At 57.2% G+C, this 24,379-nt stretch overlaps 5 protein-coding genes across 5 annotated transcripts; all 5 read left to right on the top strand.

Moving 5' to 3' along the window:
* Positions 1-2,945: 2,945 nt before the first annotated feature.
* Positions 2,946-4,337, top strand: LDBPK_292290 (hypothetical protein, conserved; the record flags this gene model as incomplete). The annotated part of the gene is made up of 1 exon (XM_003862599.1): positions 2,946-4,337. The coding sequence occupies one exon, from the start codon at positions 2,946-2,948 to the stop codon at positions 4,335-4,337; it is 1,392 nt and encodes a 463-aa protein (XP_003862647.1).
* A 1,106-nt stretch (positions 4,338-5,443) lies between these two features.
* LDBPK_292280 (hypothetical protein, conserved) lies at positions 5,444-7,288 on the top strand (the record flags this gene model as incomplete). The annotated part of the gene is made up of 1 exon (XM_003862598.1): positions 5,444-7,288. The coding sequence occupies one exon, from the start codon at positions 5,444-5,446 to the stop codon at positions 7,286-7,288; it is 1,845 nt and encodes a 614-aa protein (XP_003862646.1).
* Positions 7,289-8,043: 755 nt separating this feature from the next.
* On the top strand, positions 8,044-9,381 carry LDBPK_292270 (rab-GDP dissociation inhibitor, putative; the record flags this gene model as incomplete). Its single annotated transcript, XM_003862597.1, has 1 exon — positions 8,044-9,381. The coding sequence occupies one exon, from the start codon at positions 8,044-8,046 to the stop codon at positions 9,379-9,381; it is 1,338 nt and encodes a 445-aa protein (XP_003862645.1).
* A 4,342-nt stretch (positions 9,382-13,723) lies between these two features.
* LDBPK_292260 (protein kinase, putative) lies at positions 13,724-15,460 on the top strand (the record flags this gene model as incomplete). The annotated part of the gene is made up of 1 exon (XM_003862596.1): positions 13,724-15,460. One exon carries the CDS (start codon positions 13,724-13,726, stop codon positions 15,458-15,460), a length of 1,737 nt encoding a protein of 578 aa, XP_003862644.1.
* A 7,665-nt stretch (positions 15,461-23,125) lies between these two features.
* LDBPK_292250 (C-8 sterol isomerase-like protein) lies at positions 23,126-23,797 on the top strand (the record flags this gene model as incomplete). Its single annotated transcript, XM_003862595.1, has 1 exon — positions 23,126-23,797. The coding sequence occupies one exon, from the start codon at positions 23,126-23,128 to the stop codon at positions 23,795-23,797; it is 672 nt and encodes a 223-aa protein (XP_003862643.1).
* Positions 23,798-24,379: the final 582 nt, after the last annotated feature.

The following is a 24,379-nucleotide window of genomic DNA, read 5'->3' as shown; positions in this document are numbered from 1 at the left end:
AAGATGGCACCGCACTAATCACAGCAAGTTGAGGGGGAATCCTAATGTATACGGCGGTGCGTGCGTGCGTGTTTGCACCTGTGTGAGAGACCTACAGAACGCTTGAAGGACGTACATATTTCCACTTCTTCTCTGCGCACTAGCAGGTGCCGAGGCCACAGCGATGCACCAAGAGCAGCGCCATTGCGCGAACCGCACCGACGTTCAACGACTGCAATACCCAAATTAATCTTGGACAAAGCCACTTTATATATATATTGCGCCGCGTGCCGCGTAGACCTTGTCTACTGCAGCCCGTGACTGGCAACCCACCGATCTTCATCATACCTCACTGCTGCCTCATCCACTCTTTCTTTTCCCTTCTCCCCTTCTCTCTTCGCCTTTTTACCTGTCGTGACACATTCTCGCTCTCACTCCTTCCGGGGTTCAGGCGCGACACTTGTCTACGTACCCCTTCCCCCTCCCCCGCATGTGTGTCCCCTGTCTGGGTGGTGGATACGTCTGACGCATACTGCGCACAGCAGCTATCGCCTCTTTTTTTTTTTCGTGGACTTTGCCTGCCTTGTTCGCATCGGACTTTGTTGATCTTTCTCCATCTCGCTGCTCTTTGCGCTGCTCTCGATAGATTTTGGGGGCATGGGGGGCACTCTTCAATTGATCGGTGGGCGCTCTTGTGCGAGCGCATTCTTGCCAGCCTCCTTGCAAGCTTTTCGCCGCCACGATCGCTAAGGTGAAGCAGACATGACATTTTGTTTTCTCGGCTCCTTCATCTACTCTCCCCCTTCCGCCGCACAGCCGCGCCACCCATTGTGCTGGTCGCCACCCAGTGCATCTCCTCGCGGTCGCGCAGGCTGTGCCTCCACCAGCAGGCAGTGCGGGGGCCGTGTGGGATACGTTCGAGCCACGCGGACACGTCGCCTATCGCGTGGATGGCAGAAGCGTGCGCACCGTCGCTGGCCTCTCCAGCGCAACAATGTCCACAGTCTGACCGCCGGCATGCGTAGCGGTACATCGCTCTCACCCTCCCGCCCTCCGCCATGTCCGAGGTGCGTGAAGTTTTCACCACCTGAAGTGGCTCGGCGTTGGCAGGGATAGGGAGAGGGGTGTACTGCGCCCTGCGATGCCACGCACGGAGAGGGGTGTCCTCCCCGCTCCCTCCACGCCTCTCCCTTGTCCTCTATTCCTCGTTGTCTCTCTCGCCTCTCTCGCGGCAGTGACGCGCGCCGAAGTCCGTGTAGAGTGTAGGTCGTTTTCTCGAATGCTGCATGCATGCTTACACTTCAATGGCTTGTGTGTAAACTTTACACCTGATTTCACTCCCTCCCTTCCTCTCTCTCGTTTTCTCGTGTTTTCGCGACTCTGGCGTGAGGCCTCTCCCTCTTTTCATGTGTAGTGTAGGTGTATCTATCTAGTATCATCTGCTGTCTTTGTCCGCTGATGTTGGTTGTCGTTCTCGTGACGGCGGTGTTCTGTGTGATTCTCTTTGGGTACATGCAATGCATCATTATTCTTGTGTGTTTTGCCGCGTGCAGATGCGGCAAGCTGCCCCCCCCCCCATGCGGAATTGTGTATCTGTGTGTCTTGCAGGTGCGTGTGTGCTTGTGCTGGAGCTCTTCATGGCTTTGGCGTGCTCTGATGCGGCGCGTGCGCCTACTTTCTCTTCTTCATCCACACCTCTTCAGCCGCTGTCGCGCCTCTGTGTACGTTATTGGGCGTCGTTGTTGCGTCTTCGCGCACTCCTTCTCCACTGCGCCCGCTTCCCACGTTTGACTGAAACATGTGTGCATAGCGTGTCTCCTTTCTCTCGGTGCTGGCGTAGAGAAGACAAACACAACGCTCAACGAGTCGAAGAGTGCATCTGTGACACACATGTAAACCCCCGCCCCGCATCCCGATTCCGAAAGGTGCGTGGATGTATATGGTACTGGCGCTTACACAAACGTGCCTGTTGCCACACCAACCTCCTCTCTCCCACCCCTCCCCAGACGTACGCCATTTTGTCGCCTTTTTTTTATCCTACAACCCGCTTCGTGTTTCTGTTGGCGTGCTCTGCGTGTGGGGTGATCCCGAACCCCTCTTTTCGCGGGCCCTTCCTCTGTCCTCTCTTTGGGCCACGAGCGTGCCACATCAGCTGCTCCTGATGATGGTGGCTGCGGTGGCGGGAGGATGGAGAGGAGGGAAGAAAGGTTGAAGGAGTCTTTCCTGCGGGCCATACTACATTCTTCGCAGGCGATGTTGAGTGGTCTTCTAGTGCTTCTGCCTTCTGTCTCCTCCGTGTCTCTCTCGTTTATGCCACTGTTGTGCTTCCGCTTCACACACGAACGCACCAATAACCCCCACCCCCGCCCTCCCCTTGGAATATATGGCACGCTCTTTCCTCTTCCTCCGTGCATCATTGAATGATTTACACACACGCACACGCACATGCACACTTACTTACGTGGGCACAAACGCGTGCATGCAATGCTTACCATGAAGCAAACAAGAAGGAAAGGGGGTGCTGTTGCTAGGGGTGCTTCTACTGTGGTCTTACCATCCGGCTGCTGTTGTTTTTATTGCTGTGCCGTTGACCCATCCTAGAAGAAGACCGCGTAAACGGCGAGCTGCGCTCTGCCCCTCTACCTTCACCCTTTTGGCTACTCCAGAGAACCGTGTGCCCTTCGCATGGCTACGTAGAAGTGCTTGACCCACAGCTATACATAACGAGTTTGGCACTTCCTCGCACGTCAGCCATGTGGCGCCCTTCACGTGTCGCACGAGCCGTTGCGGGACCGTGCGTCGCGCACCACCTGCCCGCGTCATTCTTGGCATGCGTTGTTGTCACTCCTTCACCCGCATCTCTGTCGTGGAGGTGCGGCAGCTCCTCGATGCTGTGCGGGTCTTCGACGCTCATCGCGGACGGTGGTGTAGCTGCGCTTTCGCATGCGCGCCGCTGCGGGTCGGCGATGGGCCGCGTCGGCCAGGCGAGAGGCGCCAGAGGAGCAGCCAAGGCAAAGAAGGAGGCGGGCGCGGTTTACAGCAAGGGCGCAGCATCCTTGTCGCGGCGAGCACAGCCGATTGCCGCGTCTGCCCAGCAGAGGTCAGCCTCATCGCTACCCACCTCTATAAACGCGGACGAGCAGCTCGAGGAGAGTGTAGCGTTTTCTATTCGAGGCAGCTCTTCACAAGAGGAAGCAGCTGAGTCAGTGGAGCAAGAGAGCAAGAGAGCCGGCGGCAATCTGTGCCCATCCCCGCCAGCACAACGTAAACGCGCGAGTCTCCGCTCAGCACGTGGCCGCGGCAGCGCTCGACGACTTGAAGCGACGGAGGCTCGCGATGCCGTGGACGAAACGGACGCCACCATGGGCGGCGACAGCGACGAGTTTTCAGAGCCACCCACAGAGGACCCCATGGGTACCACTCTGGAGGAGGCGTTTGGTGGCGATGATGAGCCCAAGAGGGAGAGCGGCGAGCGATGTAGCGGCAGCGGCACCGAGACACGCCTGGACGGTGTTACCCAGGCGGAGGAAGGCGACGGTACGGCTGTGACTCGGCGAGCGCGACGCTACAATCTCAAGACGTCGATTGTCGACGCGGACGCTGGCGAGGCCGATGCAACCAGCACGTCTTCGCCAGAAGACAGCGAAGAATGCGCGGCGGACACGGCGGCTGTTGACGAGGATACGGCAAACCGTTACTTGGCCCTTGCGTTTCCCGAATTGGCGGCCGAGTACGCTGCTGCAGGCGACGGTGCCAACGCCATCCCAGTGAACGAAGTCATGACGGACTCGGCGGTGGTCGCGGCGTGGCGCTGCGTCAAGTGCGACCACGTCTGGCGTAGCGGTGTGTTCGTGCGATGCATCCTCAAGAGCGGATGCCCGCAGTGCGCTGCAAACCGGACCTCGACGCTGGCGAAGGCGCGGCCTGACCTGCTTCAGCTGTGGGACTACAACCGCAACAACCCGTTTCTCAAGCCTGAGGAGATCTCCGCAGACAGCAGGGAGAGTGTTTTTTGGAAGTGTCCAATGTGCCGCGAGAGCTATGCTGCTCGTGTGAAGGACCGGGCTCTCGACAAGGTCAGATGCCCATCATGCGCGCTGCTGCGTTCTCAGTCGGCCGCTGTGCTGGCCTCGGAGGAAAGCGTTGTGCTGCAGGAGTGGCATCCGCTAAAGAACGGCGATCTCCACATAGAGCAGCTGTCGCCGACGGACACGAAGACAAAGGTGTGGTGGCTGTGCGCTGGGTGCGGACATGAGTGGGAAGCCTCGCTTGCCGCTCGTCTCGCACGCTGGCGGCGTAGCAGGAGAAGCCTTTGCCCCGTGTGCCACGGAAAGGGTGTGACAGAGCTCGTGCAGTGAAGAGACACAAGGGGAGAGGCGGTAGCAGGAGATGGAGGCGCGGTGGAGCCGACACCTCACACGCGCCTCTGCGCGTTTTTGTATAATGGCGTCCGCCGCTTGGCTTTTCTTCACAAATTTGTTTGCCGACTTTGTTGGTTTGTTCGCCCCATGTGAAGGGAAGCAGCGATGGCCGCCGTTGGTGCGGTCCTTCTCGGCCACCACCCCTTCCCTTCATCCTTTGCTCGTTTTTTTTTGTGTTTCGTGTGCTCTCACCGCCCTCAAGCGTTTCCGTGCGTGTGTGTGTTTTGCTTCTGGTTGGTCTTGCATTGCGTCAACAGAGAAAGAGAATCATCGCTCGCTTTACGTGGAGTCTTTCCCCCGTCCCCGCCCTCTCCTCAGCCACCTCCCTCATACACATGCCCTCCCGTCTTGCGTGTGTGGGTGTGTTCGCCAGAGTGTCGCCAAGGCCATCCAACCAGCAGCGAAGCGCAGAAGCCGAAGCGAAAACGACAAAACAAAAGAACAAGAGAATGGCACACGCAAACAGATGTATGCGGCAAAACACCGGCACCTGCCATGAGAAGGCTCAGCGGTGGCGCAGAGACCTCCTCGCTGAAGCGCCTTAGCGTGCACACAGGCACTCAGACGCCGACTTGGCATCTGCGATGCCGAACGAGTGCCCTTCATGCCTGCATTTGGACTAGGCGCCAGTCTCAGCGGTGATGAGGTTTTTCCCGCGTTCGTGTGCAAGCGCCGTGACGAATTCCTGAGTAGCGTTGTCCACATGGCAGTACACGTGTGCTGCGATGTTGTGTCGTTGCTGGCTGGGCAGCCGTGGCGCTGTCTGTGTTCTCGACCTGCGTCCTCTGCTTTCTCGCGCGATGACAAACGTTAGCGCTTTCCCGCCTTTCGCCGAACTCCTTACTCCTTCCTTCACACCCACTCCGTACGCGGACCCACAGATGTGAGGAAGCAACGACGTACGCACACAGAACTCTTGGCACATTGATCCCTCGAAAAGTACTTTAGGCAGATCTGAGAATGAAGCCCGCTTGTTGCTGCCATCTACAACGACCAGTGCAAACTCATCCACTCGGGGAACGCGCTGCTCCACTGACGCATAAATGAGCGAGTCGTTGTCCGCCGCATCCGCTGCTGTGCAGCAGATTGACGAGTCGCTCGTCTCGTCATGTAGGGCCACGTCGAACCCGTACAAGCGCTCGATGCTGCGCTTGCTCGAGTGCGTGGGGCTGCAGCATTACGGCACCCCGCGCGCCACGATGCCGCCGCGCACGAGCGAGGAGGCGGCGCGTATCGCTCAGCACTTGGACGAGGTGAGGGAGGCGGTAGCTCGCCACCAGGAGAGCGTGCGACGCCGCAGCATACGCATCAACAAACGCAAGCTGAACAGTGAAGTGGTGCGTGCTATGCAGTGTGCCGTAGCCGCTTCCGGTGCAACGAAGTCTGATGGCGCGTGCCCCACTGTGAGCAATGATTCAGCGGCAGGCTCCAGCGGCAGGCTCGCAGAGCTGCCCACGATCTACCTCAGCCTTGAGGAATCGGTGGAGTGGAAGGCGTTTCTTGCCAGCGTGGAGCGCGAGGATCGCCACGCCGTGACGGTGCTGCGCCGGCTTTCTGTCGCGCTTTGGCGCGCGCATCAGCGCGATCTTTGCTTATGGTGCTGGTTTCCTAGCGAGGTGTGCATGTGCGCCGAGCTCGACGCCTACCGTGCCACACTGCCGGCCGCCGTGCTGGATGAGCATGTGGAAGTGACCATGCTGCTGCACAGTGAGGAGCTGATGCGCAGCACGAACTCGGGTCACATCGCTGCCTATCTACTAGGCGCGCCTTTGCGCGTCTGGGGACTCGGCGAGGATGACACATATCTGCAACAGCTGCCGCCGGTGGAGCACCGTCAGGCCGCGTGCGCAGCCGAAGGGCCAGCGGTCGTCTATCACGTCTCCCTTTATCCGTCTTCGGACGCGGTCAGCATCCACCACCACATCCGAAATGCGCATCTCTTCCCCTCCCGGAGGGACCACGGAAGCAGCAAAGAGAGGGGAAGGGGCGAAGGCAGCACTCCCCAAGAAGAGATCGACATCGATGGTGTTGATCGTCGTGCTTGTGCTAACGCGGCCAACCAGATGCCACGCGCACCCGCACCGGCAACGGAGAACAACAGCGAGGGTGCGGCAGTGCACCCCGCGCCACCGCTGACCGTCGCGGTAAGTGGCTCACATTCGAAACGCAAGGTGCACCTCATCCTTCTCGACAGCACGTGGAACCAGGCGCTCTCCTTGAACCGTCACATCACTCGCTCAATCCCTCGCGTTTCTCTCGAGATTGCCGATGACTACGAGTCCCTCTTTCAGGCGTTGCGCAAGCGCACCCGCGAGACCTGTGTGAGCACGTTGGAGGCGACCAGCATGGCAGTAGCGCAGTGTGTGCGGGCCATGGGCTACGCTGCCGAGGCTGCATCCACCTCACAGACGCTCTCGGATGCCATGAAGAGGTTTGTGGACGCCCGATGCCTTCTCAAGTACGCTAATGCACAGTTCTCGACAAGCGGCGAGGCCCTTGAGGCGTTCTGCAACCGGCGCGACGATGCGCGTCGTAGGGATGCCGCCCGTCGCCAGGAAGTCCTTGCCGCCCAGATGCAAGCCGACGAGAGTGCTCGGCGCCTTCGCCTCCCGCCCGTCTTGAACTACTGCTACGTCTGCGACTGCGTGATTGGGTGGCATCGCATGACAGAGCACGTGATGGGCCGCAGCCATCGCACGGCGCTCGAGCGCAACCCCTCATGCACCCCCTCTGCCGTATCTCGAAGGGTCGTAGTGCCGGACTTCTCGCGCCCACGACGCCTCGCCGAGAAGACTAAAGGTACCGTAAATGCGCCTCGATTCAGCGGCGCAAAAGCAGAGAGCGAGCACCTGCCTGACGAGCTTACTCAGCGCACAGGCTCTGACTAAGCACTCCGCGAAGAACGGCGAAAGAGACAGACAGAGAGGCGGCCACCTATACGCCCATTTTTCGGCGGAGTTTCCCTCGTGTATTTCTGCGTGTTTCACTGACCCGGCTCTCTCTATCCCTAGTTGTTCTCACCACCACGACACCGGCGCTGTCTTCCTCGCCTTTCTGCGCCCCTCCCCCTTCCCGCCACCCACTCATCCCCCCCCCCAACACACACCGCGCAGTTCACAGGACGGCACGAAGAGTGCGGACGCTCCTCTCCTCTGGTAAGCAATGCTGGAATGCGATCTGCCACGTCTCCTTCCATCTTGTGTGTGCGTGTGTGGTGTATGCGTGCACACATGCAGCATGACTTTCTTTCAAGCTGATGCTCTTCTTGTTCCCTGTCCACCTCATCCGCTGCCAACCTGCTCGCCCCTCCTCATTCTTCTGATTCGCTCTCTTACGTGGCCTCAATGTGATCTGCTGCAGCTGCTCGTCACTGCATACCTATACACACACACACGTACATGCACACACACACACACACAAAACTGCGCCGTTTTTCCTTGTTGCTCACTGTTCTCCTTTTCTTTCCCTCCGCCTCTGCAGCGCGACTCTGCCCCCTCCTCCCCCGTCCTCTATCTCCCTCTCGCCCCCACTCCAGCACACCAGATATTAGCGAAAAGCACGACCACTGCAGCGCTGCAGCGCCGGTCATTCTGCTTGTCTTCACGATATAAAAGGCGCACACAACAAGAAACCACCCGCCGCCATGGAGGAGACGTACGATGCGATCGTGTGCGGGACGGGCCTGGTGGAGTGCGTGCTGTCTGGCCTGCTGTCCGTGAACGGCTACAAGGTGCTGCACGTGGACCGCAACGCTTACTACGGCGGTGAAAGCGCCTCGTTGAACCTGGAACAGCTCTACCAGAAGTTTAACAAGGGCACGCCGCCGGCTTCCATGGGCCGCAGCCATCTCTACAACGTCGATCTGATCCCGAAGGTGCTCATGTGCGCCGGTGAGCTGGTCAAGATCCTGCGCGCCACCGTCGTGGATCGCTACAACATGGAGTTCATGTTGCTCGACTGCTCCTTTGTGATGAAGGACGGCAAGATCGCCAAGGTTCCGGCGACGGAGATGGAGGCGCTGTCGTCATCGCTGATGGGGTTCTTCGAGAAACGCCGCCTGCGCAACTTCCTCCAGTACGTGTCCGGCTACAACGTGAAGGACAGTCGCACCTACAAGGGCTACAATCTGCAAACCATGTCGATGCAGCAGCTCTTCAAGGAGTTCGACCTTGGCAGCGACACCATCAGCTTCGTGGGGCACGCCATGGCGCTGCAGAACAACGAAGACTACTTGCACAAGCCAGCCATCGACACCGTGATGCGGTGCAAGTTGTACGAGAACTCTTTCTTGATGTACAACCGCTCCCCGTACGTGTACCCGCTCTATGGTAGTGGCGAGCTTCCGCAGGCCTTCTCGCGCCTGTCGGCCGTGTACGGCGGCACCTACATGCTTCAGACGCCTGTGGACAAGGTGAACTTTGACGCGAACGGTGCCTTCGAGTCCATCGAGAGCGGTGGCAAAAAGGCGTTCGCGAAGCTGGTGCTGGGCGATCCGTCGTACTTTCCGGACCGTGTCAGATCGTGTGGTCAGGTGGTGCGCTGCATCGCGATCATGGACCACCCTATCCCCAACCTAAAGGTGGCCGCCAACGCGTGCCAGATCATTATCCCACAGTCGGAGCTGCGCCGCAGGAACGACGTGTACATCCTGCAGCTGTGCGAAGAAGACAAGGTGTGCCCCGAGGGCAAGTTCATTGTGATGATCGGCACCGTGGTCGAGCATCCGGGGAACCCCAAGGCTGACCTGGAGGCCGGCCTCAAGCTGATCGGTCCCACGCTGGAGACGTTCATTTCTGTCTCTGACTTGTACGAGCCGCTCGAGGACGGAAGCACGAGCCGCTGCTTCATCAGCAAGAGTTACGATGCCGCCACGCACTTCGAGAGCGCCGCGGAGGACATCCTCAACCTCTTCGAGCGCATCCACGGCAAGCCGTACAGTTTCGAGGCCATCAAGCGCGCAGGTGAGGAGGTGCATGCATAGGCACCGCTGTCGCTGTGCTTTTGTGCGTTATGGCATGATGGCGAACGTGGCTGCGCACTTGCTTTTGCGGCGGCAGAAAAGCGAAAGGAGGGTGCAAGATGTGGCTCCTTTTACGAAGTTTACGCGCACGAGCACGTGCCTTGTTTGATTATACCCTTCTGAAGCCATGCCGAGTGTACGGCAACCGGCGCAACATATCCTGCCAGCGCGCGAGCGTCGCGCGTGCGCCTGTGTTGCGGGTTTCGGAGAGTCGCTCAATGATGATGCGCGCGGGAAAACAAACACTCACGTACACTCACACATGCTCTGCCTCGCTGCACCGTATGGTGCCTTCTCCACGTTGGTTGTGTTTGATTTTGTGCGGTGTCTCCCATTCTGTCCCCATCTTTCGGTCCTCTTCTCTACGCCGCCCCCGCTCCCTGCCACCGCTTTTCCTTTGTTAGGTGGGTTGAGAACGCTGTAGTGTATGTTGGTGGGCAGAGGGGGGTGGTGGCGGGTGCTGGTGGCAACGGTGCGGGATGGCGTGCTTTTCTCGCCATGGTAGCTGACCTGCAGTGTCGCGCTTCGTGCATCTCTGTGCGCGCGCCTTCGTACTTGTCGTCGCGGCTCTTTTTGCTCTGTTGTTGCTGTTTTGGCCGTCTCCTCCCTTCCTTTGCTGATTCGCTTCACGAGTGCTTCTTTGCTGGTGCGCAACTGCTTTTTGCTTATGTGTTAGTTGCTGCTCTCGTGCTCCGTGTTTGTGTGTGTGTGTGTGTGCGTTCGAAGGAGAGATGTAGTGTATGAAACTGAGTTGGTGGCGAACACGAGCGGATACGCCGTGCGGACAAGTAGGCGAGAGCGCCGTCTTCACAGTCTTGCATGGGCTACACCACCACTTTACTCCCCCCCCTCGCGTCTCCACGACGCCTGTTGCCATGTGTCTTCTGCGCAGATGTAGTTTCGATGCTCATAGAGAAGGATGAAATACCCACCTCCCCCCACCCACGGCCGTCGGAGCGGCACACGGATAGACGGTGTGTGCAGTCGAAGGCCCCCCTGCCCTCTTCATCCTTCTTCTGCCCTCTTGCTTTATGATTCTCCTTCACGCTTTTTCGCTATGGGCGACTTTGGCATCCCGCTCCCCTTTATTGCGCAAGGAAGAGGTCCTTTACTGTTGTTTTGCGTGCCTCCGTGGTGCTTTCTTCCTTCAGAGAGGGGGAGGGGGACGACTCGAACTCGCTTGTCTTCTTTTTTTTGTCGTCGTCGTTCGTTTTTTTTTCTGTCATTTTGCTTCTCCAATCGACGGTGGTTGTGTTCAAAAAAAAGTCATGCGTGCGCTTGGCGGAGGAGGAGTGGTGGGTGGGTCGGTGAGTGGGGCACACAAAGGTGTGGGTGGATAGACCGAGGAGGCTGCAGAGGAGAAAACGAACTATGACCCTCACGCCCTCCCCCCTCCACCACCATCTCTCTGACCTCGCCAGGATATGTGCGCGCACGTGCTCATGCTTCAAGCAAACACCTACAAAGCAAAGACCCCCGGAAACCATCGACAGCGATTCGGCTGTCCTCTGGCTGCGTTCACGCCAGTATCCTTTCAAGAGGGACGCAAAGCTCGACGCACCGGCGTGAATGCCCCCCCCCCACACACACACACACCGCGTCAGGGCAGCGGGTATGCTCTGCGAAAGCGCGAGGGCGAGGGCTAAATCAAAGCCGAAGGACATACGAAGACGCACGAAGCGGCGGGAGTGAACTCCCTCTCTCTCGCGCCGCCACCGCAGCCAGCTGGCGTGAGGATGGAGACACAGACAGAGGCAGAGCGGTAGCGTATTCACTCAGGCCTGTCTGTATTCACGGCATCCTTCGTCGCGTATGCCCACGCAGTCGCGCGTGTGCACATGCCTGCATGCTCAGTCAACACACAACTGCAGATATTCGACCTTTTCCCATTCTGTGCCCCATGGCTTTTCACACTCTCCATCATCCGCATCTTTTTTCCTTCCTGAGCCACATCCCTCACCGCCTTGGCACACACACACACACACTCACATACACACAATCATTCCGCCTCCTCCCCTACTCTCCCATCTCGCGCTGTCCGTAGGTCACGCATACACACTCAGACACACATACACGCGTCCACCGTGTTCTCTGTTCGTCGTACCTGTTCGCTCACTTTTAGTGGATGGGAAGGGAAACGACGAACAACGAAAGGGTCCGCTTAAAACTCGCTTGTTACGTTTCTCTTGCTCTCGCTCGTGCTTGCCTCGCGCGCGTCCGTCCATGCGTGTGCGTCGGTGCTGTTCATGCCTCTGTGCAGTCAGTCATCAGTTATCTCTCGCTCTCTTCCCCTCCTTTCACGGTCCTCCTGCTCCGCTCATCCTATCTGTTATCGTCTGCTCCCCCGGTCTCTCTCTGTGTAGTTCCGAGGCTACCAAGTGTGTAGGCACACGAAGAGGGTGCGCCGAGGGAAGCACAAGCGGCACACACTTTTCCGTTTTGATTCCGCAGTTGTTTTAATTTGTCGTTGTTGTTGTTCGTCGTTCTCTCTCTCTCGCTCTCCCTCTCCGTCAGCGAATCTACGGACAGAGCGTGAGAGAGGTAGAAGGGCTGAGCTCGAAATAGAGAGTCGCGATAATCGAATTGTAAACGGGCGCAGACACACTTATCGTCTCACTGTGTGTGTGCGCGCGCGAAAAAAAAAACTTAGAACACCTTTTTGTGTACAATCGCGGGCGTGCTCGAGCCACTGGGTCCTTCCCTTCACGCCATCCTCTTTGTACTTCGTTTTCTGCTGTCTTCTCCTTTGGTTGAGAGGCAGGAGGGAGCCTGTGAATCCGCATCCACACGCACGCCCCTAAATCTGCGGGCCTCAGAGGCGAAGAGGAGCGAAGAAGTGCATCAAACGAAGACGGTTCCGCTTTCTAGAGCTCAGGTTTCTTTGCGTGTGCCGCTCTGTCACCCTCACTGAAAGCACAACTCTTCATTTGTAGGTGCTGGCTCATCACGTGATTCAATATTTAGTGTTGGTGTAGTGGGGTGTTGTGGTCGCTTGTCGCTGCCGCGGCTGTGTGGGTGGGAGTGCACCATCTCGCATCTACCCTCTCCACACTCGTCCTCTCCATTTTTCTTGATCTCGATACGGTGTCTGTGCCCCTTCTTCGTCGTGTGCGTTTTGCCGTTATTGTCGGACTGCTGTGGCTCACCCTCTGCTTTTCCGCCGACCATCGTTTTTTTTTGTTCGTCGTCTTCTTGGGCTTCTTTTCTTCCTCGTTCGTCCCCCCTCCTCCCCTCTCTCTTTGCCCCCCCCCACGCTGCTGTATTCACTCCTCCCAGAGAGCCTCTTCCCTTAATTCCCCCGCGGTGCTACTCGATCTCCTCCTCGCCTCTCTGTGTGTGTTCTGCTTTGTGTTCTCCCCGACCCTCCATTGACCCCGCTCACTTCCCCCTTTCTTTGTGTTCCCGTCTCCATCTCCCCGCGTTCTTCTGCTGTCGTGTTGAGCCTCTTTCCTCTTTCCTCGACTTGGCGTTGCCCGCACTCTCACACTCTTTCCTTTGCGTGGTTGGAATTTGTTTTTGTTCGGCCCTCTCCTCTTGTTGTTGTGCACGTGTATGCGGCTTGCTCATGTTCGTTTGTATTTAGGGTCTCCATCTCGGACACACGGGCCATTTCCATTGCCGTCATCGTCATCCAATATTGTCGCTGCTGTTGTCATCCAGTTTACTGTTGCTGTGGGCTCGCTCGTGCGCCCGCTTGTGCCGCTTCTTCTCAGTGGCTTCGCTCCTCCTTACTGCTTTACGTGATTTTAACAAAGAATATTGTCGCGTCCCTCTTTTCGTTTTCGTTTCTCGGCCTGTCGTTGTTCCTCCAGCTGAGCCCTCTTACTCCTCCCCTCCCCTCCCTCCCAATATACACGGACACGCCCCTCCAACAGCGACAGCAACGAGGGTATCATACCAGCGAACAACATCGAACCAACACGGGAAAACGGTAGAAAAAAAAAGAACACGCTCGCCCCGAAGTCTTTTCAAAAGAAGGAGGAAGCACGCAAGCGAAAAGCGAACAACGATAACAGTGGATTTCGGCTCTTCGTGTCAGCGGTGACTCCACGCTCGTGTTCCGCGTCCCGCCGCCTTGATCTTGTTTTGTATTTGCCCCAGTGTCTTCAGTTGCCCTCTTCGCTTTCACTTCTCTCGAGTATCGGTCCCACACACCCTTTATTTTATACCTCTGCTTCTCATCTCTTTCTCCGCCTTCCTTCGATCGCTGTCGGGGTACAGCTGAATTTTGCCTCGGGTTTCGTGTCGTGTGTACTCTCTTGATTTCTCTGTGGCCATTGAACCTCGCCCCGGAGGGAGATCTATGTTACGGATGAACCGGAATCAGGAAGATAGCATCCAGCCGGAGAGCAACAAAGATGTGATGGTCCACGCAAGAGCACAATCTGTCACCAAGAGCGTTCAACACCGGCCTTCTCCACATGAAAATGATGTAGACGGTGCAGCTGATGCTCCGCCCCGCCGCGCGGCGGGGGCAAGGTCCCGATCGCCGCCTTTGCCGTCGGCGCAGCAGCGCGGGTGCACCAGAGTCGAAAGTACATCGTGCGCGTACACCCTTCGGGAAGAGATTGGGCGAGGTGAGTACGGTCGTGTGTTCCTAGCAGATGCGACACCCCATCAACTTCAACCGCAGCTTCCCCTGCAACACTCTCAGTCGGCATCCTTCTTGCCGTCCCCTACAAGCGGGGTGGTTGTGGGGCTGGGGTCGAAAGGGCGCAGCGAACCGCGAAACGCCGGCGGTCGGCCTAGTCGCATGGTTCTGAAGCGCATGGACAACACCAGTGTCGAGGACGGGTTGCAGGCCGCCACGCTACGAGAAATCATGGTGCTGGACGAGGTGAGCGCCGGAACTTCCAACCGGGATCGTGTGGAGCGGGACGCGTTTCGCCGTGGCCGGGCCGTGTTTCGGCCAGCCACGGCGGCGCCATCCAACACGCACGTGCAGGAGGGTTTTCCTTCCTCGTTTGTGGACCACAACCGCTACTGCTCCGGCGGCGCCGCAGAGGATGAGTGGGATGACGCGGCTTTATCCTCGTCCGGGCCGCTGCGCATAGGCGCCTTGGACGCGCTGTCGGCTCAGCAGAGACGGCGCATCAGCCGCGGGCGGCAGCATCTCATTGGGATTCGGGACGCAATACTGCGGCCGCGCGAGCAACTCGCCTACGTGGTGATGGATTACTGCGAAGGCGGTGACCTGTGGCACTTCATGCGGGATTTGAAAGTCTCCGTGCGATCCTCTTCGGGAAAGTTCGGTGATATAATGTCGACGCGGGTGTTTCGGCGCTGGTCGGTCGAGCTGATCTTGGCGCTGGGCTTTCTGCACTCGCACAACATCGCCCATCGCGACCTGAAGCCGCAGAATTTGATGCTCGCCAAGCGCACAGATGCGATACTCTCTTCATCCTTTGCCGTTGACAGCGCCAACGGCGGCGAGTTGTGTGATATCGAGGGTGCGCCGGCCGGGGAGCTGTACACGTTGAAGGTTGGCGACTTTGGCCTCTCGCGGCTGGAGGGGATCCCGTACAAAAAGTACGTGCACGAGGCAGTCACGCTTTGGTACCGCAGCCCAGATGTACTTCTCGGAAACACAAACTACACCTACTCCGCAGACGCCTGGTCGCTGGGGTGCATTCTAGTAGAAATGGCCTCGGGCACTGTCCTCTTCAAGGGCAAGGACGAGGCAGACGAGCTGCGGCACATTTTCACGCGCGGCTGCCGCCCGTCCCCCTCAATCTTTCCACGAATGCGGGACTACCATTACTGCGAGCAATACGCGGAGGTTCTGAACCGGTATCAGGAGGCGGACACTGAGAACATGACCTCGGAGGAGCTCATGCAGATGCAGCTGGAGCGCATCAGCCGCCACCTGCGCGCGTTTCTGCGCGACCGTCACGCCCTCGAGCTGCTTGGCGATGCAGGGGTTGACCTGGTTGCCCGGCTGCTGATCCTCGATCCGGAGCGCCGCCTTACCGTTCTGGAGGCGATGAACCACCGCTTCTTCACGAACGCGTATGCTGAGGTCTACGGCGCGGATGGATAGTCCCGGGTGGCTGCGCTTCAGGGGCTCACCGCTCCTTCCTCGCTCTTCTTCCTTACGTCCCTTTCCCACCCCCTCAGGTACTCGACCGCTCCAGCGATGTGGCCCGGCAGGAGTCCTTCGACTCGGCACCGCCGCCACTACCTGCACAGCCTTCACGCGATGCCAGCTGCAATGAACCCACGCGGGCGCACCATACGGAAGGAGGAGCGAAGGAACGCCCCCCCCCCACACACACCCGCCCCGCACCGCCCACACACACGAAAAAAAAATGGAGAGACTTCGGCAGTGGAGGAGGTGCAAGCAGAAGACCTGAAAAGGCGGAGGGAGGAATGCAAGGACAACAGGAGAGCACAGCGATGCAGCGAGAGAAGGGCCGCCGCCGCAGCATGGCGAGCAGGCGACGGGGGAGGAAGGGATGCCCGACCCACAGATGCGAAAGGCGGAAAGCAACGAGGCTGCAATGCTAAGCAGGGCTAGAGCATCGATACCAGTATCGACGGAGAGATGAAAGGTGAAGGCAGCCAACAGCAAATCGGGCACTCGATGCTCGAAGGGGTCTATTGGAGGGGGGGCGTGTCCATGTGCCATTTGGAGAGGCGCATGCGTGAGCTACTGGGCGATGAGGCAGTGAAGGAGAAAGGACGTTGTGCTTAATGGTCTAATCCCAGTGGCGTCTCTCCTGCTGATTGTTGCGCCACGATTGTTCCTCTTGGACTGTCTTCCTCCCTTCTACTTCCCTCTGTCTTTCTATGTCCCTTTTTCTTGAAAAAAAAAGCATCAACAGGAAGAGAGGGTGAGCGTTTTTTTTTCTTGCTAAAGAGCACGGATGTGATGGTGTGTGTGTGTGCCTGTGGGATGGAGCCATCGAAGTAAAATGTGTTCCACATTCCGTGTCATCGAGTGCCTTTTCTTCCTTCTTTCCCTTTTACGTATCCCTTTCCGTTTTTGTGTGTGAGCGTGTTCGTGTTGGAGCGCTTTTCTCTCCGTCTTTGCTCATGTGTTTAGCAGCGGAAGGAGGGAGGTAGAGAGGGAAGGGGGAGCGCGTGTGTGCGCAGATGTCTGCCGGCGCTTGTGTCTGTGTGCCCTGCGGCTATGGGGGCGATCATGGTGTATCTGATCACGCTTTGTTTTTATCATTCTTGTTGCTCTGCAGAGGTCACTGTTCACGTTTTGACCCCTCCTTCCTTCCCTCCCTCACCTCGTTCTCTGTTTCCCGTTTTGTTTTGATTGTTCTTTGACGTGGTTGCGCCCCTTCCGCTGCATGCCTTTGCGCGTGTGTATATCCGTGCGTGTGGAGGTGAAAAGGCTGCTGAACGGTTGGGTAGGGGGTTTGGGGAGAATGTACTACAGCCGATCTGCTTGAGGCGTTGCCAACCTCTTCCTTCACTATCCACCTCAACTCTCGCCTTTTTGTTTCTACACGTGGGTGACATTTTTGTGCTCGCCCCTTTTCCTTTCTTTTTCGAGGGGGAGGTATGTTCTCTTGCTGACAGCGCGTCGCTGCCCTCTGCCACCCATCACATCTCTTTTATATCTACCTCCCTTATCATCATTGCCAAACATCATTTTCACCGTAGTTTTCTTCTGAATGTCGCGTTTACGTCTCCGTGTGCGCGCTTCCTTCTCTCCCCTCCCCTCCTCTTTGGTCTTCTGTGTCATCCCACACGTTTGGATTTCCGCGCGGTCGTTGCTGTTGGTGGTATTTTATTTTGCCGTTTCCTTTCTCTGTACCTTCTCTCAGCGTTTTCATCTCTCCCAGCCCGTTCCTCTCGTCTCCTTTCACAGACATATGGGTGAGTATGCGTGCTTTCTCCCGTTTTCCCTCCTGGCTGCGTCTTCCCTCTTTACCGGAAGTAATTGTATCCTTCCGTCTCACGGGGAAAGGGGGAAGCGCAGCGACTGAGTTTGAGGCGTTCGTTCACGCCCGCCACCCCCACCTCTCAGCCAGCTCCTTCCTCCTTCTCTCATCGGTGATCATCGAGCATACGATCGCGCTCACAGACACTGGAACACACACACACACACATACGCCATCGATTCCCATATCATCGCCCCTCTCTTTTTCGTTCTCTTCCCCCCACCCACCCACCCTCTTCGCCCGTCTTCTCGATCTCCTCTCTCTGCTGGACTATTTTTGTGTTCTCATCCCTGTATTCCCTCTCTGTTTCTCACCACCTCCTCTCTCTCCTCTCCGCCTCTCAGAACCCTTTCGTTGGGCAACCGGATCTACCACTCTTTCCCTTGCCGCCCTTCCTTTCTCGCCTTCCTGCGACGGCTGTTGTGAGGCGCATTGATGTCCAATCTTTCCTCTTGTTTGTTGCTTTACGCTTGCGTTTTGTCATCGATTTACACATTCCCTTTTCTTTTTCTGTCTTTTCGCTTTTCATTCCGATGTGCCAAGTGGACGGGGTTGGCTTCTTCCCTGTGTTTCTCATCACGTCTCCGTCTCGCCTCATCCCTCCACCGGCTGACCTGCCTCCTAACAACTGTCGGAGCGCCTCCGTATTGTCCTTCCTCCCCTTCCTTGCGTTGTACCTGTTCTCTTTTCTGCCTGTTTCTCTGGGGAAGAGGGTTCACCTCCTTGTTCGGTAGGCCCTCTAATCCATTTGTGTTCTTCCTTTGGTGGCAGGGGAACACTTCCGCGCGTGCGCTGTCATGGATCCAGGTACCCCCCTCCCACTCTCTGTGGAGAGGGAGGATATCAGACCGCTTCACCACTATGCATGTCGGCGGCCAGGCTGTGGACATTGTTGCGCTGGAGAGGCCAGCGACGGTGCGCACGCTTCTGCCATCCACGTGATAGGCGACGTGTCCGCGTGACTCGAACGTATCCCACATGGCCCCCGCACTGCCTGCTGGTGGAGGCACAGTCTGCGCGACCGCGAGGAGATGCACTGGGTGGCGACCAGCACAATGGGTGGCGCGGCTGCGAGGCGACCGGCTAAGCGGCGGTGATGGGTGGAGCCTGGTGCAGGGGGCCGTGCTCCGATGACGGAGTCGGCGCACTCTCTAGCGCGTGTGCCCACGGCTGCTTCGCACCGCGCGGTGGGGTCTGTGGCAGGCCGGGGGCGGGTGGATGGCGTTTCATTCTTGTCGTATGGCAAACATGGTGGACATGTTGTAAAAGCTACCCCCTACTGATGCTTCTCCCGCTCAGGCCTCGCACACCATAGACTTGGTTACGCTTGTGTGTTGGCCTCTGTAGGTATGCGTTTGTTTCGAGCATCGATATCCTCTCCCAGAAGGAACGGCAAACCAACGCAATAATGATAAACACACACAAACATACAGACACACGTGAAATAAAGGGAAGGCGTAGCAGATGTGAACGAGGCGTCCACGGCAGAGGCCGCCAGCCGCAGGTGTTGGCTTATTTTTCCCCCGTGCGTTTTCGCGGCGCACCAGTGCTTTATGTGAAATGGAAGGCTCGCAGCGGTGATGCGCGCTTTAACGGATTTGTGCTTGAGCGCTTTTCTCAGCTTTTTCTTCTTCGACTCATCGTCTGCTCTCAGCCTCTTCGCGCTTTCTCCGTATGAGGCAGGGGGCTAATCGTTGGCGCGGCGGTGGCTGTGGTGCAACGGGCCGCCGCAACATCAACGGGTGATCCCCCGCACAACTGTGAGAATCATCTTTGTTTAGTTGGGCTCATTTTCTTTGTTGTGCTTGCCGCTGTCATCTACGTCGTACGCTTTATTTCATGGCTCGATGCTTGCACCATCAAGGGAGATGGGACGATATCACAGATGATGTAGACACAGCCAGGCAAGAGCACACGCACGTATACCAGCAGCCCCCTCCCTCAATACACGCGCACAAGCGAACAGAAGAATAAGAATCCTACACCTGCTCTTTGGAGGTCTTTCTGTTGATGCCGTTCTTTTTTTTTCGCGTGACTGCGTATGTGTCAGCATCTTCGTCTCCACATGTCGTTACACGCTCCAGCTGCCTCTTTTCTCCGTTGTTTCCTTGTCTCGGGCACAAATAAGTGCCAAGCGCTGCATGTGCGTATTTATGTCTGTTTACGGTTTTGTCTTTCTCTTTTTTCTTTGTTTGCGTCTTGTGTGAGTCCGTGTGTATGTGTGTGCCGCCGGATATTGCAGCACTGCTGCCTCGTCCTTCGAGTATGCCCCCTTCGTCCCCCCTCCCCTTTTTACCCTGTCTCACATGATTGAGGAGAACGGCGGCGTGTTGGTGATGCTGGACGACACACACTTTTTTTTTGTTCTTTAATGTTATTGCTATTATTATTTCACCTCTGTTGGCTCTCGGTTTCTCTCTCATCCCTTTCTCGGGAGGCACTTGCGTGCCATTTCCGACTTTGCCGCTGCACACCGTATAATCGCTTTTGTTTTCCCTGCTTCAGTCCTTTGTTCGGCCTTCGTCGGTCTCGACGCCCTCCCTGGCGCGCCGAGACCTCCTCCTTCCCTCTCCTTTTTTTTCCTTCTTTGGCCACCAATCGGAATGCGTCAAGGGATTTTCACTCTGTGCATATGTGCGCCTGTCTTGCGTGTGTGTGTGTGTGTCGTGCAAAGTCAGTTACGTTTTCGTCATTTTCGTTGGCCTCGAGTGTGTGCCGGGGGCCTTGGCAAAGAGCCGAGAAAGCGGGGAAAAGAAAGCGCTACTCAGAGCGGGACGGGCGGAAGTACGACTGAGCAGTAAGGAGCAGGGTAAGAGAGAGGGTAGAGGGAGGGTGGGAAGATGAATGAGGCATGCAACTGGAAGAGAGAGACAGAACAAATTTAAGGCAGTGATGCCAGCTTGTTGCACACGCATGTTGTGGTCTCAAGGGGAAGAACAGAGCGAGAGGCGGGGAAAGGGTGACCACAGGCTTGCTGGTTCTCTCGTCCCTACAGTTCAACGAAAAATGTTTTTCCCCTTTTTTTTCGCTGTTCTGTGGAGTCCGCATAGCCGTGGTTGAGGAATCATGAGCATGAATGTGCGTGTGTCTTGACTGTCCAGTAGTCCGTGTTCCCAATGCGGGTAGCACGCTTTCCTCCTTTACTCTTTCCCGTCCGACACTCATCACAGCGTCCGCCCCTTTGCCGGCCTACTGAGACCTTTCTTTCGCCTTCGCGGCAGTCTTTCGACCCCCCCCCTCTCCGTCTTATCTCCTCCACTTTCCCATCGCCCTCCCTTCATCTCTCGGCGCGTGCGACTCTCCTGCTACCTGCTGTGTATGTGCATTGATCAGCGGCCCCCCTTCTCCTCTTCCTGCTTTGCTGCTTTTCCTTATCTTGTGCTTCCTCTTTTTGTGTTGGCGTGTGGTCTCTCTCTTCGTTCTTCTTTGGTGCGAGTGCACGCTGGTTTTGCGCAGGTCACGGCACTCGCCTCCCCTCTCCCTCTTTTCCCCTCCTTCTCCCCTGCTTCTCTCTCGTTGGATATCTTTATCCTTCCTAAGCTATTGTTTCTGAACAAGGCAGTAGTACCAGCAGAACGTTGACTCCTTCTCCGCTTGCCTTTTCCCTTCCGTTGCCCCTCCTGCGTCTCTACACACGTCCTTGCTCACTCGCACTCCGGTATGGACGCTCGGATCCTCTTCCCTTCTCCATTTTTTTCTTTTCGTGTGCGTCGGTGTGTGTGTGTGTGTCTGTGTTGCTCTTCATTGCTGATGCGGATGTTTGTGTACGCCACCTGTCATCCGCGTACGCCGTGTATCGCTTCTCCTCCGGTACCGTGTGCCCCCTTCCCTTATTCTTCTCGACGACTTTGTGTGCGACGCACTAGAACCCATGGAGACCGCAGAGCGAAAAAGAGGCTGGGACAACCCCGTCGTTTTGTCTCACACATTGGCCGACGTGCCCCCGCCTCGTTTTAATTGGCTCCTCGTTCTCTCCTACCCATTCAGTGAAAGAGGAAGTGCAGGATCGAGAGCCGTGCGTGTGCGTGCTCCTGCCTTAGAGGAGAAGGGGATCTGGTGGCGTCGGGAAAGCCAAGCAGAGAAAAAATGCAGAAGAGGTAGACACCCAACGACGTGAATGCCAGCTGCTTCATCCTGATCCCGCCCCTACTTCCCTCCCCTTCTGTGTGTGTGTGTGTATGTTTCTTCTTTTTCCATCTTCATTCTGTTTACTCTGTCTTCTTCTGCCATGTGGTGCGCATGCGCGTGTGTGCCGTTGTTCTCCTTTTTTTTTTCGCTCGCTGTTCGCTTGTTCTTTGCGCTCCTATGTCACCTAACTTGCTCCGCCGTTCTTTTATTGTTCTCCGCCTCTGACCTCCTTTCCGCTCCTTCTTTGGTGTGGAGTGTACGCTGTTATGTGATGTTTGATGTCTGTTTTGTGTACGCCTGCAGTGCCTGCGTTCTTGTACCTCTTTGAGACCTTCTCAGTCACCTACCTATGTGCGTGTGGCTCACCTTCGTTCTTTCCCTTTCCTTCATCCCATGGTTGTTTTGCTCGCTTTTGGGGGGTTTCAGGTTTTCTTCTCTGTGTCTGATTGTGTTGTCTGCCCCAATTCCTGCCCACCATGTTTTTGGGCAACGAAATGGGGGCAGCTTGTGTCTGCGCTGTCTTGTGCCCTTTTATTATTACTATTGCTGGTAAAACATGCACCGACGCATCCGCATATGTCGGTGTCGGTGTTGGGTGCTGAGAGCCATGGCCCTCCGTTCTGCTTGTCTATCCCTTTTCCTTTACTGCTTCGGTTTCTGTTTCTGCGTTTGATGGAGCCTGAGTGCGTGTGCGCGTGTGGTGGTTAAGTAAGTGGGCTGTACAAAACAGAAACGTGCGAAGCGGTGGAGAGGTGAGGGCGAGCAAAATCACACCTCTCCCTTCTCCCTTGTTCCCTTGTGCAAGCGCCTCCTTTCGGAGGAGCCTGCACACCCACCCGCGCACTTCTCACGTGCAGCTACTGTCACTTACCTCCCTGCTGATGCCAGTGGCGAGAAGCAACCGGACAGAGCGGCACGCCCCTCATTTTACGAGGGCCATGACAGGCTGCCTATCCGCTCCTCGTCCAGGGGAGCGCTTTTTGGGCCTGGGTGTAGGTGCTTGTGCAGTGCTCTCCTCCGCATGATGCCTGGGGAGTCGTATCGACGCACACGTCCTTGCACCCCACCCGTCCCCTGGGTGATCAGCCCACCACCTTACACGTCTCAACGTTTTTTCTCCGTTCTCTTCGATCTCATTCTTGTCTGTCTCTCTCCCTCCTTCTCCTCTTTTTCGCACTTGCTGGCGATTTCTTCAAATGTGGTGCGCGCCTCGCGCCGCTTGGATGTGCAACGCACTACGTGCAATCCCATCAACATGCGGAGATACAACACGGCGCGGAATTCTCTAGATCACTTCGGCGCACCGCGCCTCCTTTTAGTTCCTTTCCGCTGTCTTGCCCTTGTCTTCGTCGGCTCCTTTTAACCGCCCCCGATCGGCTGCTCATCTCTGACACGTCTCACTGCTCCCCCTCCTTCCCTCCCCCCTTCTGCCCTCTGGCGAGGTCCGCAGTCTCGATTTTTTTTTTGAGGGAATTCCTCCGGCAACTCTCCCGACCTCGTCAAGCGTTTCTTTCGTTTTCGCTGTTGGCTGCTGCCCGCCGGAGGACCACGCACCCCTGCCGCCGCAGCTCAAACGCGGATCCCCACAGGCAGAGTCGCTGGCAGGCGCGCACCCCGACAAACATACGCCGCCGCAACGAGGAAGCAGAAAAAAAGACCCCAAAGCGATATCCAAGTAAATGGCGTCGTTCAAGTGCACCAGCCTTCTCTTGATCAGCGTCGTGGCGGTCGTCATAGCCTTTTTTGCGTACGTGGATCAACCATCGCATTGGGTGTACGACCCCGTGCGCCTGCAACAGATTGCGCAGCAGAGCATTGCCACCGCCCATGCGGCAAACGGGGGCAAGGCGACGGCAAAGCAGGTAACAGACGAGACCATTCGTCTGATCCTGGAGAACTACCCGAAAACGACGCGATACACGGGCCACTGGCTCTGGAACAACGCAGGCGGGGCTATGGGGTCCATGACGGTGCTGCACTGCTCCTTCTCAGAGTACCTGATTATCTTTGGCTCCTCTGTCGGCACGGAGGGGCACACGGGTCGCTACTTCTGGGCTGACGACTTCTTCAACATCCTCGTTGGCGAGCAGTGGGCAGCGCTGCCCGGGGTGGAAGAGAAAGAGGTTTACCGCCCAGGAGATCAGCACATCTTGCCACGCGGCTCAGCGAAGCAGTATCGCATGCCCGAAGAGTGCTGGGCTCTCGAGTACGCCCGCGGTAACATCGTATCGATGCTTTTCTTCGGCTTCGCTGACATGTTCAGCTCCACGCTGGATGTGGTGACCATCTACCAGACGGTGATGGAAAGCGCCGGCAACATGATTAGGAATACCTTGATGGGCAAAATCTGAGACACGACGCCGACCCCCCAGAACGAGAGTCACGAACGTAAAAAAGGACATGCAGCGCACTGTCGACTGTGACTGCTCACGCAATAAGTGGCCACACCGAAGACACAGACACATACAAACGGTCGGTGGATAACTCGGCTGCAACAGACGGAGCAGCAGATGCGCGAAAAACTACATAGAGCAGCAGAGCACCCTCCTGCTCTTACAAAGAGCACAGACATTTCTTTCCCGTCAAAGGGTCCGTCCTTCCGGACATGCAACATGAGTTTCACGCCACTCCACCCGCCCCCGGCCTGCCACAGACCCCACCGCGCGGTGCGAAGCAGCCGTGGACACACGCGCTAGAGAGTGCGCCGACTCCGTCATCGGAGCACGGCCCCCTGCACCAGGCTCCACCCATCACCGCCGCTTAGCCGGTCGCCTCGCAGCCGCGCCACCCATTGTGCTGGTCGCCACCCAGTGCATCTCCTCGCGGTCGCGCAGGCTGTGCCTCCACCAGCAGGCAATGCGAGGGCCATGTGGGATACGTTCGAGTCACGCGGACACGTCGCCTATCGCGTGGATGGCAGAAGCGTGCGCACC

This window comes from Leishmania donovani, chromosome 29 (assembly GCF_000227135.1).
Source record: "Leishmania donovani BPK282A1 complete genome, chromosome 29".
Taxonomy (NCBI): Eukaryota; Euglenozoa; class Kinetoplastea; order Trypanosomatida; family Trypanosomatidae; genus Leishmania; species Leishmania donovani.
Note: the sequence above shows the minus strand (reverse complement) of the source record. Positions and strands in the feature narration are given on the sequence as shown.